At 37.6% G+C, this 16,941-nt stretch overlaps 1 protein-coding gene across 1 annotated transcript; it reads right to left on the bottom strand.

The window, feature by feature from the left end:
• Positions 1–11,734: 11,734 nt before the first annotated feature.
• On the bottom strand, positions 11,735–16,708 carry LOC127132376 (respiratory burst oxidase homolog protein B). Its single transcript, XM_051061321.1, has 9 exons — positions 15,960–16,708; positions 15,716–15,875; positions 14,988–15,036; positions 14,508–14,621; positions 13,582–14,397; positions 13,149–13,463; positions 12,930–13,003; positions 12,282–12,796; positions 11,735–12,133 (listed from the first exon to the last, which is right to left on the bottom strand). The coding sequence occupies exons 1-9, from the start codon at positions 16,498–16,500 to the stop codon at positions 12,024–12,026; spliced, it is 2,694 nt and encodes an 897-aa protein (XP_050917278.1). The 5' UTR covers positions 16,501–16,708; the 3' UTR covers positions 11,735–12,023.
• Positions 16,709–16,941: the final 233 nt, after the last annotated feature.

Here is a 16,941-nt window from a genome sequence, read left to right as displayed (position 1 = left end):
TGGAGAATTACCAATTGAATCTTGATGAACAAGAATTAATCTTTCTAGTTGATTACTCCTCTTGTTCTTCACTCTTCAGTCAAGTGAATCAATCAACCTTAGTTCCAATATTTCGGTGCACAATGGTAATGAAAAGAAATAGAATTGAATTGGGGAAGAAAGAGAGATTAGGATCTTCGAATAAGGAAGAAGAAGAATAAGTTTATGCAGAGTTTCTCTCGACTTAAGAGTGAAGAACAAGAGGAGTAACTCCCTATTTATAGATTTTGGGCTTGCTTGCTCCTCAAACAAAGCCCAAAATACATAATTCTGCTAACACTATAAATTGGGCATAAGTAGAAATCCATGTTGAGGCTAATTCCTAAGCACTTCGACAACTAGGTGTTTCGACACATCCTTTCTTCTGTCGAGTGACCTGCTTCGACATAAGAAATTACAATTCAACAAAAAACAATTTAAAATATAAATTATAAAATAAAAATAAATTAAAGTTTAAGATTATTCTACGTAATAAAAAAAGAATTACTTACTTTTCTATACCATAAATGATGAGCAACGTGTTACTCATATTGTACCATACCAGAAGAAACGAGACGTGTTGTACGATCCTATTGAAAAATGATGTTGCTGCTTCACAGGTCCACCTTCATGTTCTTCTCGTTGTGCATCCATCGCCTATTGAACTTATAAAGCTTTCCGTCCGTCATAGGCCTCCACGCGGAATAACCATACCATTGCGTCCTCAATTACGTCCCACTAATAAATAAAAATAGTAATTATAGACAAATATGCAATAGAAAACAACATCGGGTGACTCTAACTCAATATTTATGGTGACTAAAAATTAACATTTTTGAAAGTTTTATATTAAAGACATCTGATAAAGAAAAATTGATCATCAGAAAGTCTTGTACTAAAGTCTAAGTTCTTCGATGAACAACATTACAAAAAATGATTGGAATGACAACTTACAGGTAAGACTTCCGGTACTAATATGTGTAGGAGAATAGCCATCCATGGCGCAGCGGAATATAAAAAATTTCTCCATTTAGTGATCCTTACGAATGGGCATGATCAGTGATAGAATCGTTACCTCTTGTGGCGATTCAAACCTTTGGTGCAGATCTCTGATAATGATCTGAACCTTTGATACAGATCCACGGGGCGATCACGAACGTTGAACGATGACAACGTCTCTACTCAGTCCACACGAACGGATTCCTTCAATCGCAGTGCTAGCTGTTATGAATGAAGGCTTTGAGTGAGAGAGAGATACGAAATTCCAACTTTTCAGTTGTGTTGTATTCCCATACAAAGCTTCTGCACAAGAGCTCTATTTATAGAACCACTTGTGTGGGCTTCAAGCCAAAAAGCCCACTTAAGTGCATTTTGGCCTATATCTCATAATATGCCAAAATCACTTAAGTATTTGGTACCTTACCATATTTCGTATTCTGCTTAAGTACACCGTACCTTACGATGTCCCTTAATTATTCTATCTCTCATCAATCCGTCCTTTGTGTGTGACCCTATAGGTTTTCGCGGCGTTGACAATTATATTAAATCACGCATTTAACATAATAAACAGTGAGCGGTATCTAGCAACACATCACTGCTACCCAAGTCACGAAAATGTCATGTGATCTGACAAAACCTCCTGTGATAATAATTATGTGTATAATTACCCCTTTGCCCTTATGTCTATATTGAACACAAGGTATAGACCGTGTCACCCTTGTCCAGTTCAATATTGGGCCCATAGACATTTATCCTGTTACGCAGGATTGGCAAATTCCATCTAGGACACTCATGTCCCTCAGCATGCTTCGTGGAGTACTCATCAACTGTCTTTATGGTCATCCAGTTACGGATAACGTTGGATCAGTAATAAGGCACTCAACTCTACATCTAGGATCCATAGTGGTTTCAGGTCGAAGAGTGGTATACACTATTATCACCATGAGAATAACTTATGACACTTTGCATAACTTTCTATATAGTATTCTCATAGCGGGTCAATCCGGTATAAATATTACTCCTAATATTCATACCTATGTTTAAGACTTGATAACTCTTTATCCATGATCCATGAGATGTGATCATCAGTCTACAAACATAATAGTCTTAATGCTTTAATGTTATCCCACTTCACATTAAAGCTCGACTACGGATACTTTAAGAACAGTGCCCTTATGTTTAATGTGTTCTCATGATTAAGTCACACTTAATACATTAAACGGACTATCTATTCTAGGGACTTTATTAATCAACCATAATAAAGAAAATGCCTTTTATTATTAATAAATAATTCGATACAAGTACCAAAAGTATTGGCCTCTAGGGCTTACACCAACAATCTCCCACTAGCACTAGAGCCAATCAGGCATACCCCGTATGCCCATTGATCTAGTATGGCCATCATGCTTCTGCTGCGCAAGAGGCTTTGTCAGTGGGTCAGCTATATTGTCTAGTGTAGGTACTTTACATATTTTCACATCTCCTCTATCTATTATCTCTCGAATGAGATGATAACGCCTAAGTATGTGTTTGGATCGTTGGTGAGATCTAGGCTCCTTAGCTTGTGCGATAGCACCATTGTTATCACAATAGAGACCAATGGGATCCACAATGCTAGGGACTATGCCAAGTTCACTAATGAACTTCCTGATCCAAACAGCTTCCTTTGCTGCACTTGAGGCAGCAATATACTCGGCCTCAATTGTAGAATCAGCAACTGCCTCTTGCGTTGAACTTTTCAAGCTCACAGTGCCACCATTTAAGCAAAACACATAACCAGATTGGAATCATTCATATTAAAGCGTCTCAGCACTTTGTCTATGTACTCTAACTTAGGCCAAGCATTTCATGATCTATCTCTATAGATTCTGATAGGCTGCTTCACCCAGGTCCTTCATAGAAAAGCATTTCCCCAACCAAGACTTTACTTGTTGCAGGGTAGGGATATCGATTCCAATGAGAAATATGTCATCTACATATAATACCAGGAATTCGATCATGCTCCCACTAACCTTCTTGTAGACTCAAGGCTCATCTTCGTTCTTGATGAATCCATATTGTTTTACCGTTTCATCAAATCGAAGATTCCAGCTTCTGGAAGCTTGCTTCAATCCATAGATTGATCTTTGTAGCTTACATATCTTATGGGCTTCTTCTGGTATGTCAAATCCTTCAGGCTGTGTCATGTACACATCCTCAAGAAGATTCCCGTTAAGGAAAGCAGTTTTGACATCCATCTGCCATATTTCATAATCATGATATGCAGCAATAGCAAGTAAAATCCGAACAGATTTAAGCATTGCAACTGGTGAAAAGGTTTCATCATAGTCAACCCCATGAATTTGTTTATATCCTTTTGCAACCAGTCTTGCTTTATAGGTATGTACCTTACCATCCATGTCAGTCTTCTTTTTGAAGACCCACTTGCATCCTATAGGATTAACTCCTACAGGAGGCTCTACCAAGTTCCAAACTTGGTTAGTGTACATGGAATCTATTTCGGATTTCATGGCCTCTAGCCACTTCTCAGACTCGGGACCAGTTATGGCCTCTTGGTAGGTCACAGGCTCATCTTGATCCATGAGTAATACATCACCTTGATCTGTTATGAGATATCCATATCTCTCAGGTAGGTGACGTATCCTGCCTGACCTACGTTGGTCTTGTTCTACTTGAGCAGGTTGCTCTTCCACAACCCTTTGTGTTTCCTGCTCTAATTCCTCCATAGGTGTATCGATGCTTTGTGATTCTTGAATTTCTTCAAGCTCTACTTTCCTCCCACTGGTTCCTTTGGAAATAAAATCCTTTTCTAGGAAAACTCCAGTTCGAGCGACAAACACTTTGCCCTCAGAAGGATTGCAGAAATAATATCCTCTTGTTTCTTTAGGATACCCCACAAATAAGCGTTTGTCAGATTTGGGCTCAAGCTTAGTTGAAATTTGTCGTTTCACATAAACTTCGCAACCCCAAATCTTCATGTAAGACATATGTGGTCTCTTACCACTCCATATCTCATATGGTGTCTTTTCAACCTTTTGGATGGAACACGGTTAAGTGTGTAAGCTGATGTCAATGGTGTATGTCCTCAAAAGGAGTTTGGAAGATTGGTGTGACTCATCATGGATCGGACCATGTCCAACAGGGTTCGATTTCTTCTCTCAGATACACCCTTCCATTGGGATGTTCCAGGAGGAGTAAGTTGGGATAGGATCCCACACTCTTTCAGATGGTCATCAAACTCTAGGATTAAATACTCACCACTTCGATCTGATCGAAGAGTTTTAATATTATTACCTAGTTGGTTTTAACTCGTTAGGTTTCACCCTTTTGTATTAATGTTATTAATAGGCATTTCAAGATCAAGGACATATAGTCCATTGTTCATTTGTGCAGTAGCATAGAATATATCATTCAAATAAATTGAGCAACAATTGTTCTTTATTATAAATGAAAAACCAAACTTGTCCAAACAAGAAATGGAAATAATATTCCTGCTAATTGCAGGTACATAATAACAGTTCTCTAACTGAATTATTAAACCACTAGGTAAAGTCAATACAAAAGTTCCTACGGCTAAAGCAGCAACCTTTGCTCCATAGCCAACTCGTAGGTCGACTTCACCTTTTGCCAAATCTCTACTCCTTTTTAGTTCCTGCACATTTGTACAAATGTGAGAACCGCATCCAGTATCTAATACTCATGATGTAGAAGTAGATAAATTAATAACAAAAATACCTGAAGTTGAAGTCTCTACTCCATTCTTCTTATCTTCCAGGTACTTTGGGCAGTTCCTCTTCCAGTGTCCGGTCTTACCGCAATGGAAGCAGGTGCCTTCTTTTGCTATGCCTCCACTAGGCTTCAAAGCAGCAGTGGGTCTGGGATTGGCAACTTCCTTGCCCTTCCCCTTATCACTATGCTTAGTGGGCCTTTTGTTCTGTCTCTTTCCATTTCCGATCATCAAAATGGACTTCCCTTTTGACTTCAGATTCTACTCGGCAGTTCTTAACATGGCGAGCAGTTCAGGAAGAGATTTGTCCATATCAATCATATTGAAATTTAGGACAAATTGACTGAAACTATCTGGAAACGATTGCAAGATCAAATCAGTTGCAAGTTCCTTTTCGAGGGGAAAACCCAATCTCTCAAGGTTTTCCACATACCCAATCATCTTGAGTACATGGGGACCTACAGGGGCTCCCTTAGCTAACTTGCTTTGAAAAAGGGATTTTGAAACTTCAAACCTCTCATGCCTTGCTTGCTCTTGATAGAGCAACTTCAGGTGTTCGATCATATCGAACGCTGACATGTTCTCATGTTGCTTTTGCAATTCTGAGTTCATGGTAGCCAGCATGAGACAAGCAGTTTCATTGGCATCATCGACATGCTTCTTATAAGCATCTCTTTCTGCCTTAGGTGCAGAACTAGGAGGTTCCTCTTCAGGAACAGGTGTCTCCAAGACATACAGCTTTTTATCATGTTTGAGGACAATCCTCAGGTTTCGGTGCCAATCCAGAAAATTTGTCCCAGACAATTTTTCCTTATCAAGGATTGATCGCAGGATGTTGTTAGAGGTGTTTGCTGTCATGGTAATCTACATAAGGATTAATGAAAATATAAGTATCATTGACATATTCAATTAGGCCTTTAATTAAACATGCTCCCACTATTTTACTCAAAACAAATGACCATCATCATTTGATTCGGAAAATCCCGTTGGAAGATTTTCTAGTGGGTCGAGATCCATATTTCACTTCGTTCTAAGTCCGCGTAGGCGGATTACACAAAACTAGGTTATTTTAGGTAGGAACTCCTTCCAATTGTATCTCATACAACTCTCGAAAATTTCAGTTGGGTGAATAACTCCTTATTCCAATCCATCATATGGATTATTCCCAACTCTTGCTTCTAAACATATATATAATCTTATTATAATTTGTTTAGTTAAGTTTGACCCATTGTTTTAACAGTTGGATACAATTATCCCATCGCACCTTACTAATATAGAACATGCACCTCGCGTAGGCGAAACCTACATTATTCGATACTAGTCTTAATGAGTGTTAAAACTTGGAAAGCTTAAAACTTAATATTTAGTTTTGAGGGAATTGCAATTTTTCTGATCTCACCGGCTTGTTTATCATATAAACCGTCTCTCACATGCATCAACATACATTCATATGCATCAACATACATACATACAAAATGAAACAGTTATGGCCCCTAGCGCAATTGTTCTCCCAAGCCAATGAGAGAACCTAAGCTAACCTACAACGATCTAAGCTTCTCCAAGCAAGATCTTCAAGGTTGTCCTCCTTTGGCACTGACTTCTTTGCTTTCTTCATATCATTACATTACATGAAAGAAACTCGTTTTACATACGAGGGAGTGAGATGAGAAAAGAAGTTACATTTGGGAGATTAAGAGAGAGGCACGACACGCAGGTCGTATTTTAAAAACCCAAATAAAACAAAGGAAAACTAAGGCCATAACCGATCACCACAAGACAATAATAAACACTTTATTATTATTATAATTAATTCCTTTAATTAATCAAATTAAATTTCGACGACCGATCATCACATTTTAATGAACAATTCATTTAAAATCGATGTCGCTTTTCGTATCAACACTTGACACTTTTAAAGCACTGAGTTAGCCGAATGGGCGAAAATTTCCTTGCGTTAACCGGTTAACCATATGCGTTAACCGGTTAACACTGTTTTGAAATCTGAAAAATTGTTTTCTGCCTTGCGTTAACCGGTTAACCAAATGCGTTAACCGGTTAACACTGTTTGAAAATGTCTTGGAAAACTGTTTTCCGCCTTGCGTTAACCGGTTAACCAAATGCGTTAACCGGTTAACACTGTTTGAAAATGTCTTGGAAAACTGTTTTCCGCCTTGCGCTAACCGGTTAACCAAATGCGTTAACCGGTTAACACTGTTTGAAAATCTCAAAAATTTATTTCGCATTCCGTTAACCGGTTAACCATACGCGTTAACCGGTTAACACTGTTCCAAAAAGTGTTTAGGAAGCACAACTCTTGTGCGTTCAAACCCCAATCGCATAACTCTCTGACAACACAACCCTTGTGCCGTCACTAACCCTAATGCACCAGTTTCAGACCGTCAAACACGTCTCGATTGTTAATTCAGTATGATTGATCAACACGTCATTGCTTCACCATACTAATGTCGGATCAAGAAGCAAACGACCATTGATCGCTCAAAGGAAAATAATATCGAGGTTTTTGAATGAACGAAACAAGAACATTATATCATATATAATGTATTTTGCATCAGGGTTACATATATCACATATATGTAACTTGATCGATCTCAATTTAATTTATGATTCATTCTGTTTTAATCATATTATTACATAACAAAAACAGATATCAGATTCATGGTTTCGTAAGTGGCTCTGATACCACTGTAGGAGAATAGCCATCCATGGCGCAGCGGAATATAAAAAATTTCTCCATTTAGTGATCCTTACGAATGGGCATGATCAGTGATAGAATCGTTACCTCTTGTGGCGATTCAAACCTTTGGTGCAGATCTCTGATAATGATCTGAACCTTTGATACAGATCCACGGGGCGATCACGAACGTTGAACGATGACAACGTCTCTACTCAGTCCACATGAACGGATTCCTTCAATCGCAGTGCTAGCTGTTATGAATGAAGGCTTTGAGTGAGAGAGAGATACGAAATTCCAACTTTTCAGTTGTGTTGTATTCCCATACAAAGCTTCTGCACAAGAGCTCTATTTATAGAACCACTTGTGTGGGCTTCAATCCAAAAAGCCCACTTAAGTGCATTTTGGCCTATATCTCATAATATGCCAAAATCACTTAAGTATTTGGTACCTTACCATATTTCGTATTCTGCTTAAGTACACCGTACCTTACGATGTCCCTTAATTATTCTATCTCTCATCAATCCGTCCTTTGTGTGTGACCCTATAGGTTTTCGCGGCGTTGGCAATTATATTAAATCACGCATTTAACATAATAAACAGTGAGCGGTATCTAGCAACACATCACTGCTACCCAAGTCACGAAAATGTCATGTGATCTGACAAAACCTCCTGTGATAATAATTATGTGTATAATTACCCCTTTGCCCTTATGTCTATATTGAACACAAGGTATAGACCGTGTCACCCTTGTCCAGTTCAATATTGGGCCCATAGACATTTATCCTGTTACGCAGGATTGGCAAATTCCATCTAGGACACTCATGTCCCTCAGCATGCTTCGTGGAGTACTCATCAACTGTCTTTATGGTCATCCAGTTACGGATAACGTTGGATCAGTAATAAGGCACTCAACTCTACATCTAGGATCCATAGTGGTTTCAGGTCGAAGAGTGGTATACACTATTATCACCATGAGAATAACTTATGACACTTTGCATAACTTTCTATATAGTATTCTCATAGCGGGTCAATCCGGTATAAATATTACTCCTAATATTCATACCTATGTTTAAGACTTGATAACTCTTTATCCATGATCCATGAGATGTGATCATCAGTCTACAAACATAATAGTCTTAATGCTTTAATGTTATCCCACTTCACATTAAAGCTCGACTACGGATACTTTAAGAACAGTGCCCTTATGTTTAATGTGTTCTCATGATTAAGTCACACTTAATACATTAAACGGACTATCTATTCTAGGGACTTTATTAATCAACCATAATAAAGAAAATACCTTTTATTATTAATAAATAATTCGATACAAGTACCAAAAGTATTGGCCTCTAGGGCTTACACCAACAATATGTACCATACAACTTCGATGCAAGACCTCCTAAAAAACGGGTGTATTGGGTGTACCGGACAACTTGAATGCAAGATTTCATTTCTGGTACTCACACTTTCTTCTATTTCTTTCAACTTACAACACAAGACCAGATAACTTCTAATGTAATTGTATCTCTGTGTGTCTAATATGATCACACATGGTGTATATTTATATGCAAATAGGGAATATACAATAGGAAATAATATCAATTACAGTTATGACTAATTGAATATCAATCAATACTAATTGATTGATAACATATTCTTAACACTCCCCCTCAAGCCGGATCGTATATATTGTATGATCCGAGCTTGTTACAAATATAATTCACTCGAGAACCCTTGAGAGACTTGGTAAACATATCAGCCAATTGATCTTCAGATTTGACAAATTCCGTGGTTATTTCTCCCGACAGTACCTTGTCTCTTACATAGTGACAATCTATTTCTATGTGTTTGGTCCGTTCATGGAAAACCGGATTGGACGCAATGTGGAGTGCCGCTTGATTGTCGCATATGAGTTTTGTGTTCTGAAGGTCACCGAACCTAAGTTCTGAGAGCAAATTCTTAAGCCAAGCAAGTTCTTTTGAGGCTGCTGCCATAGCCCGATATTCAGCTTCAGCACTAGATAATGCAACTGTGTTTTGTTTCTTGCTTCTCCATGAGATCATATTTCCTCTAATAAGAACACAATATCCAGAAGTGGATCTCCTATCCGACGGTGATCCTGCCCAATCTGCATCTGAGTAACAAGTGATTTTAGCATCACCCTTATCTTCATATAATAGGCCTTTTCCTGGTGCATTCTTTATATATCTGAGAATCCGAATAACGGCATTCCAATGAGTATCACAAGGAGCATTAAGGAATTGACTCACAATACTCACTGCAAAAGTAATATCCAGTCTGGTGACGGTAAGATAATTGAGTCTACCCACTAGACGTCGATATCTTCCCGGGTCTTTCAACAACTCCCCCTGACCCGGAAGAAGCTTGACATTGGGATCCATAGGAGTATCAATCGGACGACAGTCAAGCATACCAGTTTCAGTTAGGATGTCTAATGCATACTTACGTTGGTTAATTGCAATGCCTGATGAGGACTGTGCATCCTCAATACCTAAGAAGTATCTGAGTGGACCCAAATCTTTTGTCTGAAAGTTTTTGAAAAGATGAGTTTTGAGTCGTTGAATACCGTCTGTATCGTCTCCAGTGATAACAATGTCATCAACATAAACCACAAGAAAGATCTGTTGTCCGTTGGAAGAGTGAAGGAAGAAAACATAATGATCTGCTTCACATCTAGTCATACCAAACTGTATCAAGGCAGAGCTGAAGCGACCAAACCAAGCACGTGGAGATTGTTTTAGCCCATAAAGAGATCGATTGAGCCGACAAACAAATCTTGAATTACCAGGAATAATAAAACCTGGAGGTTGATCCATATACACTTCCTCCTCCAATTCTCCGTGTAAGAATGCATTTTTAATATCCAACTGATGAAGCGACCAATGATTAATAGCAGCCAATGCAAGGAAGAGACGGACTGAACTAATCTTGGCCACTGGAGAAAAGGTGTCACCATAATCAAGGCCAAATATTTGTGTGTATCCCTTGGCTACCAAACGAGCTTTAAAACGATCAATCTGACCATCTGGTCCAATTTTCACTGTATAAACCCATCGACAACCCATTGTAGTTTTGTCTGGAGGTAAAGGAACAATGTCCCAAGTGTTATTTGAATGCAATGCAGTCATTTCTTCCACCATCGCCTGACGCCAATTGGGATCAGTCATAGCTTCACCTATAGACTTAGGGATAGACACAGAATCCAAAGCAGACACAAAAGAAACATAGGAAGTAGATAGACGGTCATAATTTAAAGCACAGACATATTTAGGATTTGGATTATGAGATCGAATACCTTTTCGTAATGCTATTGGAAGGTCAAGTTCAGGTGACGTAGCTGGAGGAACAATTGGAGTAGGAGATGGTGCTGGTGGATCAATATCATCTCTAACTGCCGATGGACGCGTTGTGCGTCACTGATATACCTGCAAAGGAGGTTTAATGGGTGTGGGGATGACAAAAGGAATATCTTGATCATCTAAATTACAAATCTCCCGGGAGGACGAAGAGGCAGAGAAAAAAGGAGAACCTTCAAAAAATGTTCCATCGGAAGAGACAATGTACCGTTGAAGTTGAGGACAAAAACAACGATATCCCTTTTGTATACGTGAGTAGCCTAGAAAAATACATTTGAGAGATTTAGCGCAAAGTTTGTCTTTATCTGGTATGCTTGACTGTCGTCCGATTGATACTCCTATGGATCCCAATGTCAAGCTTCTTCCGGGTCAGGAGGAGTTGTTGAAAGACCCGGGAATATATCGACGTCTAGTGGGTAGACTCAATTATCTTACCGTCACCAGACCGGATATTACTTTTGCAGTGAGTATTGTGAGTCAATTCCTTAATGCTTCTTGTGATACTCATTGGAATGCCGTTATTCGGATTCTCAGATATATAAAGAATGCACCAGGAAAAGGCCTATTATATGAAGATAAGGGTGATGCTAAAATCACTTGTTACTTAGATGCAGATTGGGCAGGATCACCGTCGGATAGGAGATCCACTTCTGAATATTGTGTTCTTATTGGAGGAAATATGATCTCATGGAGAAGAAAGAAACAAAACACAAACACAGCTGCTTGTTCTTTTAAAACAAAAACTAACAGAAATAAAGGATGGATGAGAATCATATCAACAAATGCTTGTTCTTTTATCAATAAAGGATTCCAAAATATATGAATCTTCCAAGTATATATTCTTGACAAACGATGATGTAATTGCATGAATAAATAAATACCACAAGTCCAACTTTGTTGTTGGTATGCAGTTAAAACTTTTTAGAAGTAAAATATTTGGATTTGAATAAATCAAAGAGTTTATTATGTGTTACAATAATCATCATAATTTGATGATTTCTTTGATTCTATTATATCTAACACCATGACTTCACTTTACATCGAAGTGAATGCAACGAATTTACACACTTATATATATAACTTTATGAATCGAATTCTAGCTAGCTGCTTATCTACCTCTACAAGACTAAAAAAATGCAGCAAACTACATATAAATAATGTTCCTTCACTACTTAGGTTATAATTGAAGAAAAAAATGACAAAGAATCTAAAAATTTTCTTTATGAAACTCAAATTTAGTGTTGGTTTTCCTTGAAAAATCAAGAGAAAGACTCTTAAGTTGTCCAACCAATCCAGCAGCCCCACAGTAAAAAACACCTGAAATAATTATAAAATGTTCATTAGTAGACGAAGTGGTCATATCCAATAGAAAGTGTCAGGGTTCGAACCTTGTCATTGACGTTCGGTTGAGTAGTACAAAAACTAACAATTGAGTAAAGAGCAATAATGCAACATTGATACTTACCAACTCTTTTGCCAGGATGTTTGAGAGCTGTATGTTTAAACACGGTACGCCAATTTGGTCTTGCGAAATGTGTTTTAACTCTTGTTCCTGAAACAATATCAACACCACTTTTGGCATGGTGAAGAGACTGAAGCATTGTGATTAAAGCTGATCTAGCATCTCCTTCTTCATACACACTTGTACAATAATTATGAAGTTCAATTAATCCATCTTTATCATAATCTGCAATTTCATCCATCACACCTTTAAACCATTCAAAGGAACCTTGTTCACGAGTGACCCAATAGAAATAGGCTCTGTTTGTGGCAAATGGTTTTCTTTTGTTGTTTTTAACACCACTTTCTACTACTCCTTGTTCTATGTCTTTTTGTTGTTTCATGTTGTTTAGCACATCTTTTAATATGCTTATCAATGGGGTTGCACCAATTCCTAAACCTACTAGAAGGATTACTTCGTAGTCTTTGTAGTCTTGTGCTGGTGCTCCATATGGACCGTCAATCAATAGCTTTGGCATCCTGCAATTTCATTTCATTTCTATTAGAATCAATATGAAACACGGACACAGACCCGGACACCAGACACCAGACACGACACCAACAATGATATGTCGATACTGATAATAATTTGAAAAGTTCAAAGGTAGCTAACCTTGGTATGTTGTTGCCTTGTAACACATCAGCTCTTAGAAGACCACTTTGGTCACCACTTGCTGGCTGACACGCCTGCATCAAATCACGTGGATAAAGTAATCAGCATTTACATTATCAATGAACATATTTGAGGAAATGTACAACACTAGTACAACATTAGCATTGAATTTCTCCTAAGAAAAAAAATGTTTGCTCTTGAAAAAATGAATATATATACCTTGGCAAAAACCGCCTTCAATTGTGATGTCCAGTCACCCAAAGTTCTAATGTGAACACTGACATAATCATCTCCAGGGGCTGATGTAATAGAGAAAGGATGCCATTGAAATGGAGATACATCTGAGCAATTCACAAAAATATATTGTCCACTATGGTATTTAAATCCTTGTGGTTTAGATACATGCAATGCCAACACGTTTCCAGGGTACACTGCAACCTTTAAAATCTTGACACTTTTGTTGCCAGACCTAAAAGCACGAAGTAGTCGCTCGCATGCGTATATAATCATAGGAATGGCAAGATACATCCATGTCTGCGACAATGAAAATTTGAGCGACCAAATTTAGCCAATAATAGTATGTAACTCAAATCAAAATGATCAAAAGTGTAACTAATTATATGTATGCAAAAAGGGATTGTGCAATGCATACCGTTTTCTTGTACCATTTCTTGGAGAGATATAACTTGTATCCATGTAGAATAAGAAGAGCATAGACAATGACAAAGAGGTGGTGAGAATACCAAAATGCGTTAAAACCAGTGAGCTTTTTCAAAGCTTTGGGGAGTTTAAGTTGGTTTCTTCTGAACCAAGGCTGGGCCAAAGTAAAAGCTATAGCCATAAGCACTATCATGACTATACCAGTCCAACCCTCAGTACCTTTTACAAACCACCAATAATTGTTGGGCCTAACATCCCCAAAAAATGGCTTCATGGGTACATATTCTGCATCTGTTGCATGTAATAGCCTAGGGAAATCACATGTTAAATGAGAAATAGCATGTAACCCAACACCAATAGCAATGCCAAAAGCTACCACCTTGTGAAAGTTGATGTTATCATCAAAGGGAACAGCAACTCCTAGTTTGGTTTTGGTCCTAAGCCAAGTGATGGTGTTTCTACAAACAGGTAACAAAATCAAAGCCATGTTGAACTTGAGAGTTTCAGCAGCACCTTTTGCTGTTGTAACACAATAGCCCATGACATGAAACACAGCACGATTCTTGTATTGGATGAATTTCCATGTGAAAAGTGCAGCACAGATTGCCATCCAAAGTGCTACAATCCAAATTCTTTTCCAATTGTCTTCAACGAAGTAGTTCAATGATCGAAAACCACGTTTTATAGGGTTGTGCTCTTTGGTCGGAACTAGCTTTTGGCTTAACATTTGACTCAAAACTCTACTATCTGTGTGCATGTGAGTTGATTGAGCTGGAGCTTGCAAAAGAAGCATTTCCAAGTTGTGTAACTGCGTATAAATAATGCCACACAAAAATATAAGAATAATGTGGAAAAGAAACAAACAAAAATGTCATACATACAATACATTGATTCCCAATAAATAAACTTCACACAAACCTCAATAAATCCAAGGTTATCTGGATCTAACTCCTCCATGATTAGAGCAGCATATTCTTCTGCGCGATCTTGTAATTTTGATAGCTTGTTAGCAGAAGCACTTAAGGTAATAATCTGTAAAAACACATCAAAGAACAATGTTCATATACAATTCCACAAGCTTCTTGCCAAATGAGTTATCAGTTACAAATTACTGTATTTATATTATAGATCATTTGATACAAAAATAAATAAATTATTCCCACAGATTGGAAGAATTGCCCTTTTTAATTAAAAATAATAATATTGTAGAAATACATCACATCAGAATATTGCTTTCTGTCATTTTTCATAAGCACATGGGACAATTTTCATAAACATTAAGAAAACTGAGTATTGTAATTAATGCGTAGATTTTTTTTAATATTTAATATTTATTTTAAAATATTTAAAATGTAAATAAAAAATAAATAAATGCATCTAATACAAATAAATACTGACCTCTTTAACTTCGTGCTCGGAAATTCGTCCATCAGCATTCTTGTCCACCCTGGCATAATTAAAAAAAGAAATTAATTAAGATAAGGAGTGGGTGTAGACCTAATCAAAATTCAATAATATTGACATTTTGGCTTTTCGTGTTTTTTGACTAAGATATACGCGTATATATTATTATATTCTTGTTTCTTATATAGCTGCTAATTTTGCTTCAATTTTTTAACAACTCCTTGACTCGTTCTTTTCCTTAAAGGAGCAACCAAATCCTTCAACATGGAAAAAAAATCTCACAATCTAGCTATATACTAAATTTTTCCAAGGTTGAAGAATCTATATATTAATATTAAAAGTAAGTATTTAATGAGTTAAAATGTATATACTATAGTCTTTGATTTCAATTCCACAAACCCCACAAAACAAAATATCACCACTTTCTTCTAGTACGTACCCGTCACTATCATCATCATGCAATTGGTTTCTACTCTACACATACTTTCCACACACACTCAAATAATTTAAAACAACACAATAATAGTAGCATCACTCTATTTTCACATGTTCACATGCTAACACCACCGAGTGCGCCATTAATTTTTTCATTTCTGATAGTGACAACTAATTCCACATTAAATGATTTCTTAATCAACTAACATATCCTAACCTAAGCAAAAATTATATTCATTAAACAGAAATTAGCAATAATTAAATGAGATTTCCTTTTCTTTTCTTACATATCAAAGAAAGTTTGCAATCTTGAATCAAAACTCTGATCCGTAATCTGTTCCCAAAATTCCCGCAGTTCATCTTTTGTTATTGAAGCTGATGTTATCCCCCGCCGACGAGACAATGCATCGAATAGTTCACCAGCAAAATCCTTTGACTCGTTCATTCCTATAATGGATTATAAAAATTAAAAGCATGATTAGTTAATTAGTTAATTAATTAAGTAATTAATTACTAGTTAGTGTAACATACCTATGCACTGGCTAAAGCGCGTTTTGGGAAGCTTTCCGTCAACTTCCAATTCATCGAATCGCTTTTCCACCTGAGACCAACCTCTATCAGTTCCAACGGTTTTGGTCATGAACTTAAGTCCTTTCAGTGCACGCGCCGCACCGGATTTCGCTCTATCAACCCTATCGAACTTCTTCGACGACGTCATGCGTTTCAGCTCCTGAGAAACCTGTTTCAGTTTAACGGAAAGCGTCGACGGCCGTTTCTCCAAACGGCTAGCGAGCAACGCCGTCTCGGAGTCACCGCCGCGGATGTTCTGAACCGAAACGGTGTCGTCGCGGACGTCGAGTGTGATCTCGACGAAATCCTCGACGTCATCGCTGAACCTCGCGCTTTTCTTGCTGCTTTTCTTCTTGTTGTTGGAGACCAGCGGACCGCTTAGCGGTCCGCTGAGGGATCCACTGAAGCCGACTCTCGTGCTTCGAGTGCTTCTGCTTCCTATGCTCTCTGTTTCTGACCATGTTTCGTGATGAACCGGATGATGATTCTCTTGAATCTCCATCGATTGGAATCAAAGAAATAAATGGATAATTACGTAGTAGAATTGAGGTTTGGAATATGAAAGATGGAATGATGAAGTTAAGAGTGGAAATGAAATGGAAGATGAAACTGAGAAGAGAAAGAAAAAAAGTGTGTATAGATATATAGAGGGAGGGATAGAAATAGAAATAATATTGGGAAGATTGAGTTTGGTTGGTTGATAAAAAGAGATGAGAGAGAGTCAAAGATGGAGGCAAAAATAATATAATGCGTGTGGGCGCGTCGTTGACGCGCGCATGAGAGTTGTTGGATTCAAATTCAAAGGAGTCTATAGTGTTGTGTTACTAGATGAATGATGAAAGAGATGGTTAATGGTTTGAATAAACCACTCAAAAAGGAAGGAACTAAGGTATTTCTATTAGAACAACCTATGTTTTAATTTGTTTAGATTCATCCTTTAAAA

Source organism: Lathyrus oleraceus, chromosome 3, assembly GCF_024323335.1.
Source record: "Lathyrus oleraceus cultivar Zhongwan6 chromosome 3, CAAS_Psat_ZW6_1.0, whole genome shotgun sequence".
Classification (NCBI taxonomy): Eukaryota; Viridiplantae; Streptophyta; class Magnoliopsida; order Fabales; family Fabaceae; genus Lathyrus; species Lathyrus oleraceus.
Note: the sequence above shows the minus strand (reverse complement) of the source record. Positions and strands in the feature narration are given on the sequence as shown.

What these genes read in the sequence shown, in the direction of transcription:
- LOC127132376 (XM_051061321.1), bottom strand. Translation starts at nt 16,500, where the DNA reads ATGGAGATTCAAGAGAATCATCATCCGGTTCATCACGAAACATGGTCA. An exon ending in GCGCTTTAGCCAGTGCATAG is followed by an intron (nt 15,876 to 15,959) that starts GTATGTTACACT and finishes AATCCATTATAG; the next exon opens with GAATGAACGAGTCAAAGGAT. An exon ending in ATAACCTTGGATTTATTGAG is followed by an intron (nt 14,398 to 14,507) that starts GTTTGTGTGAAG and finishes ATTTATACGCAG; the next exon opens with TTACACAACTTGGAAATGCT.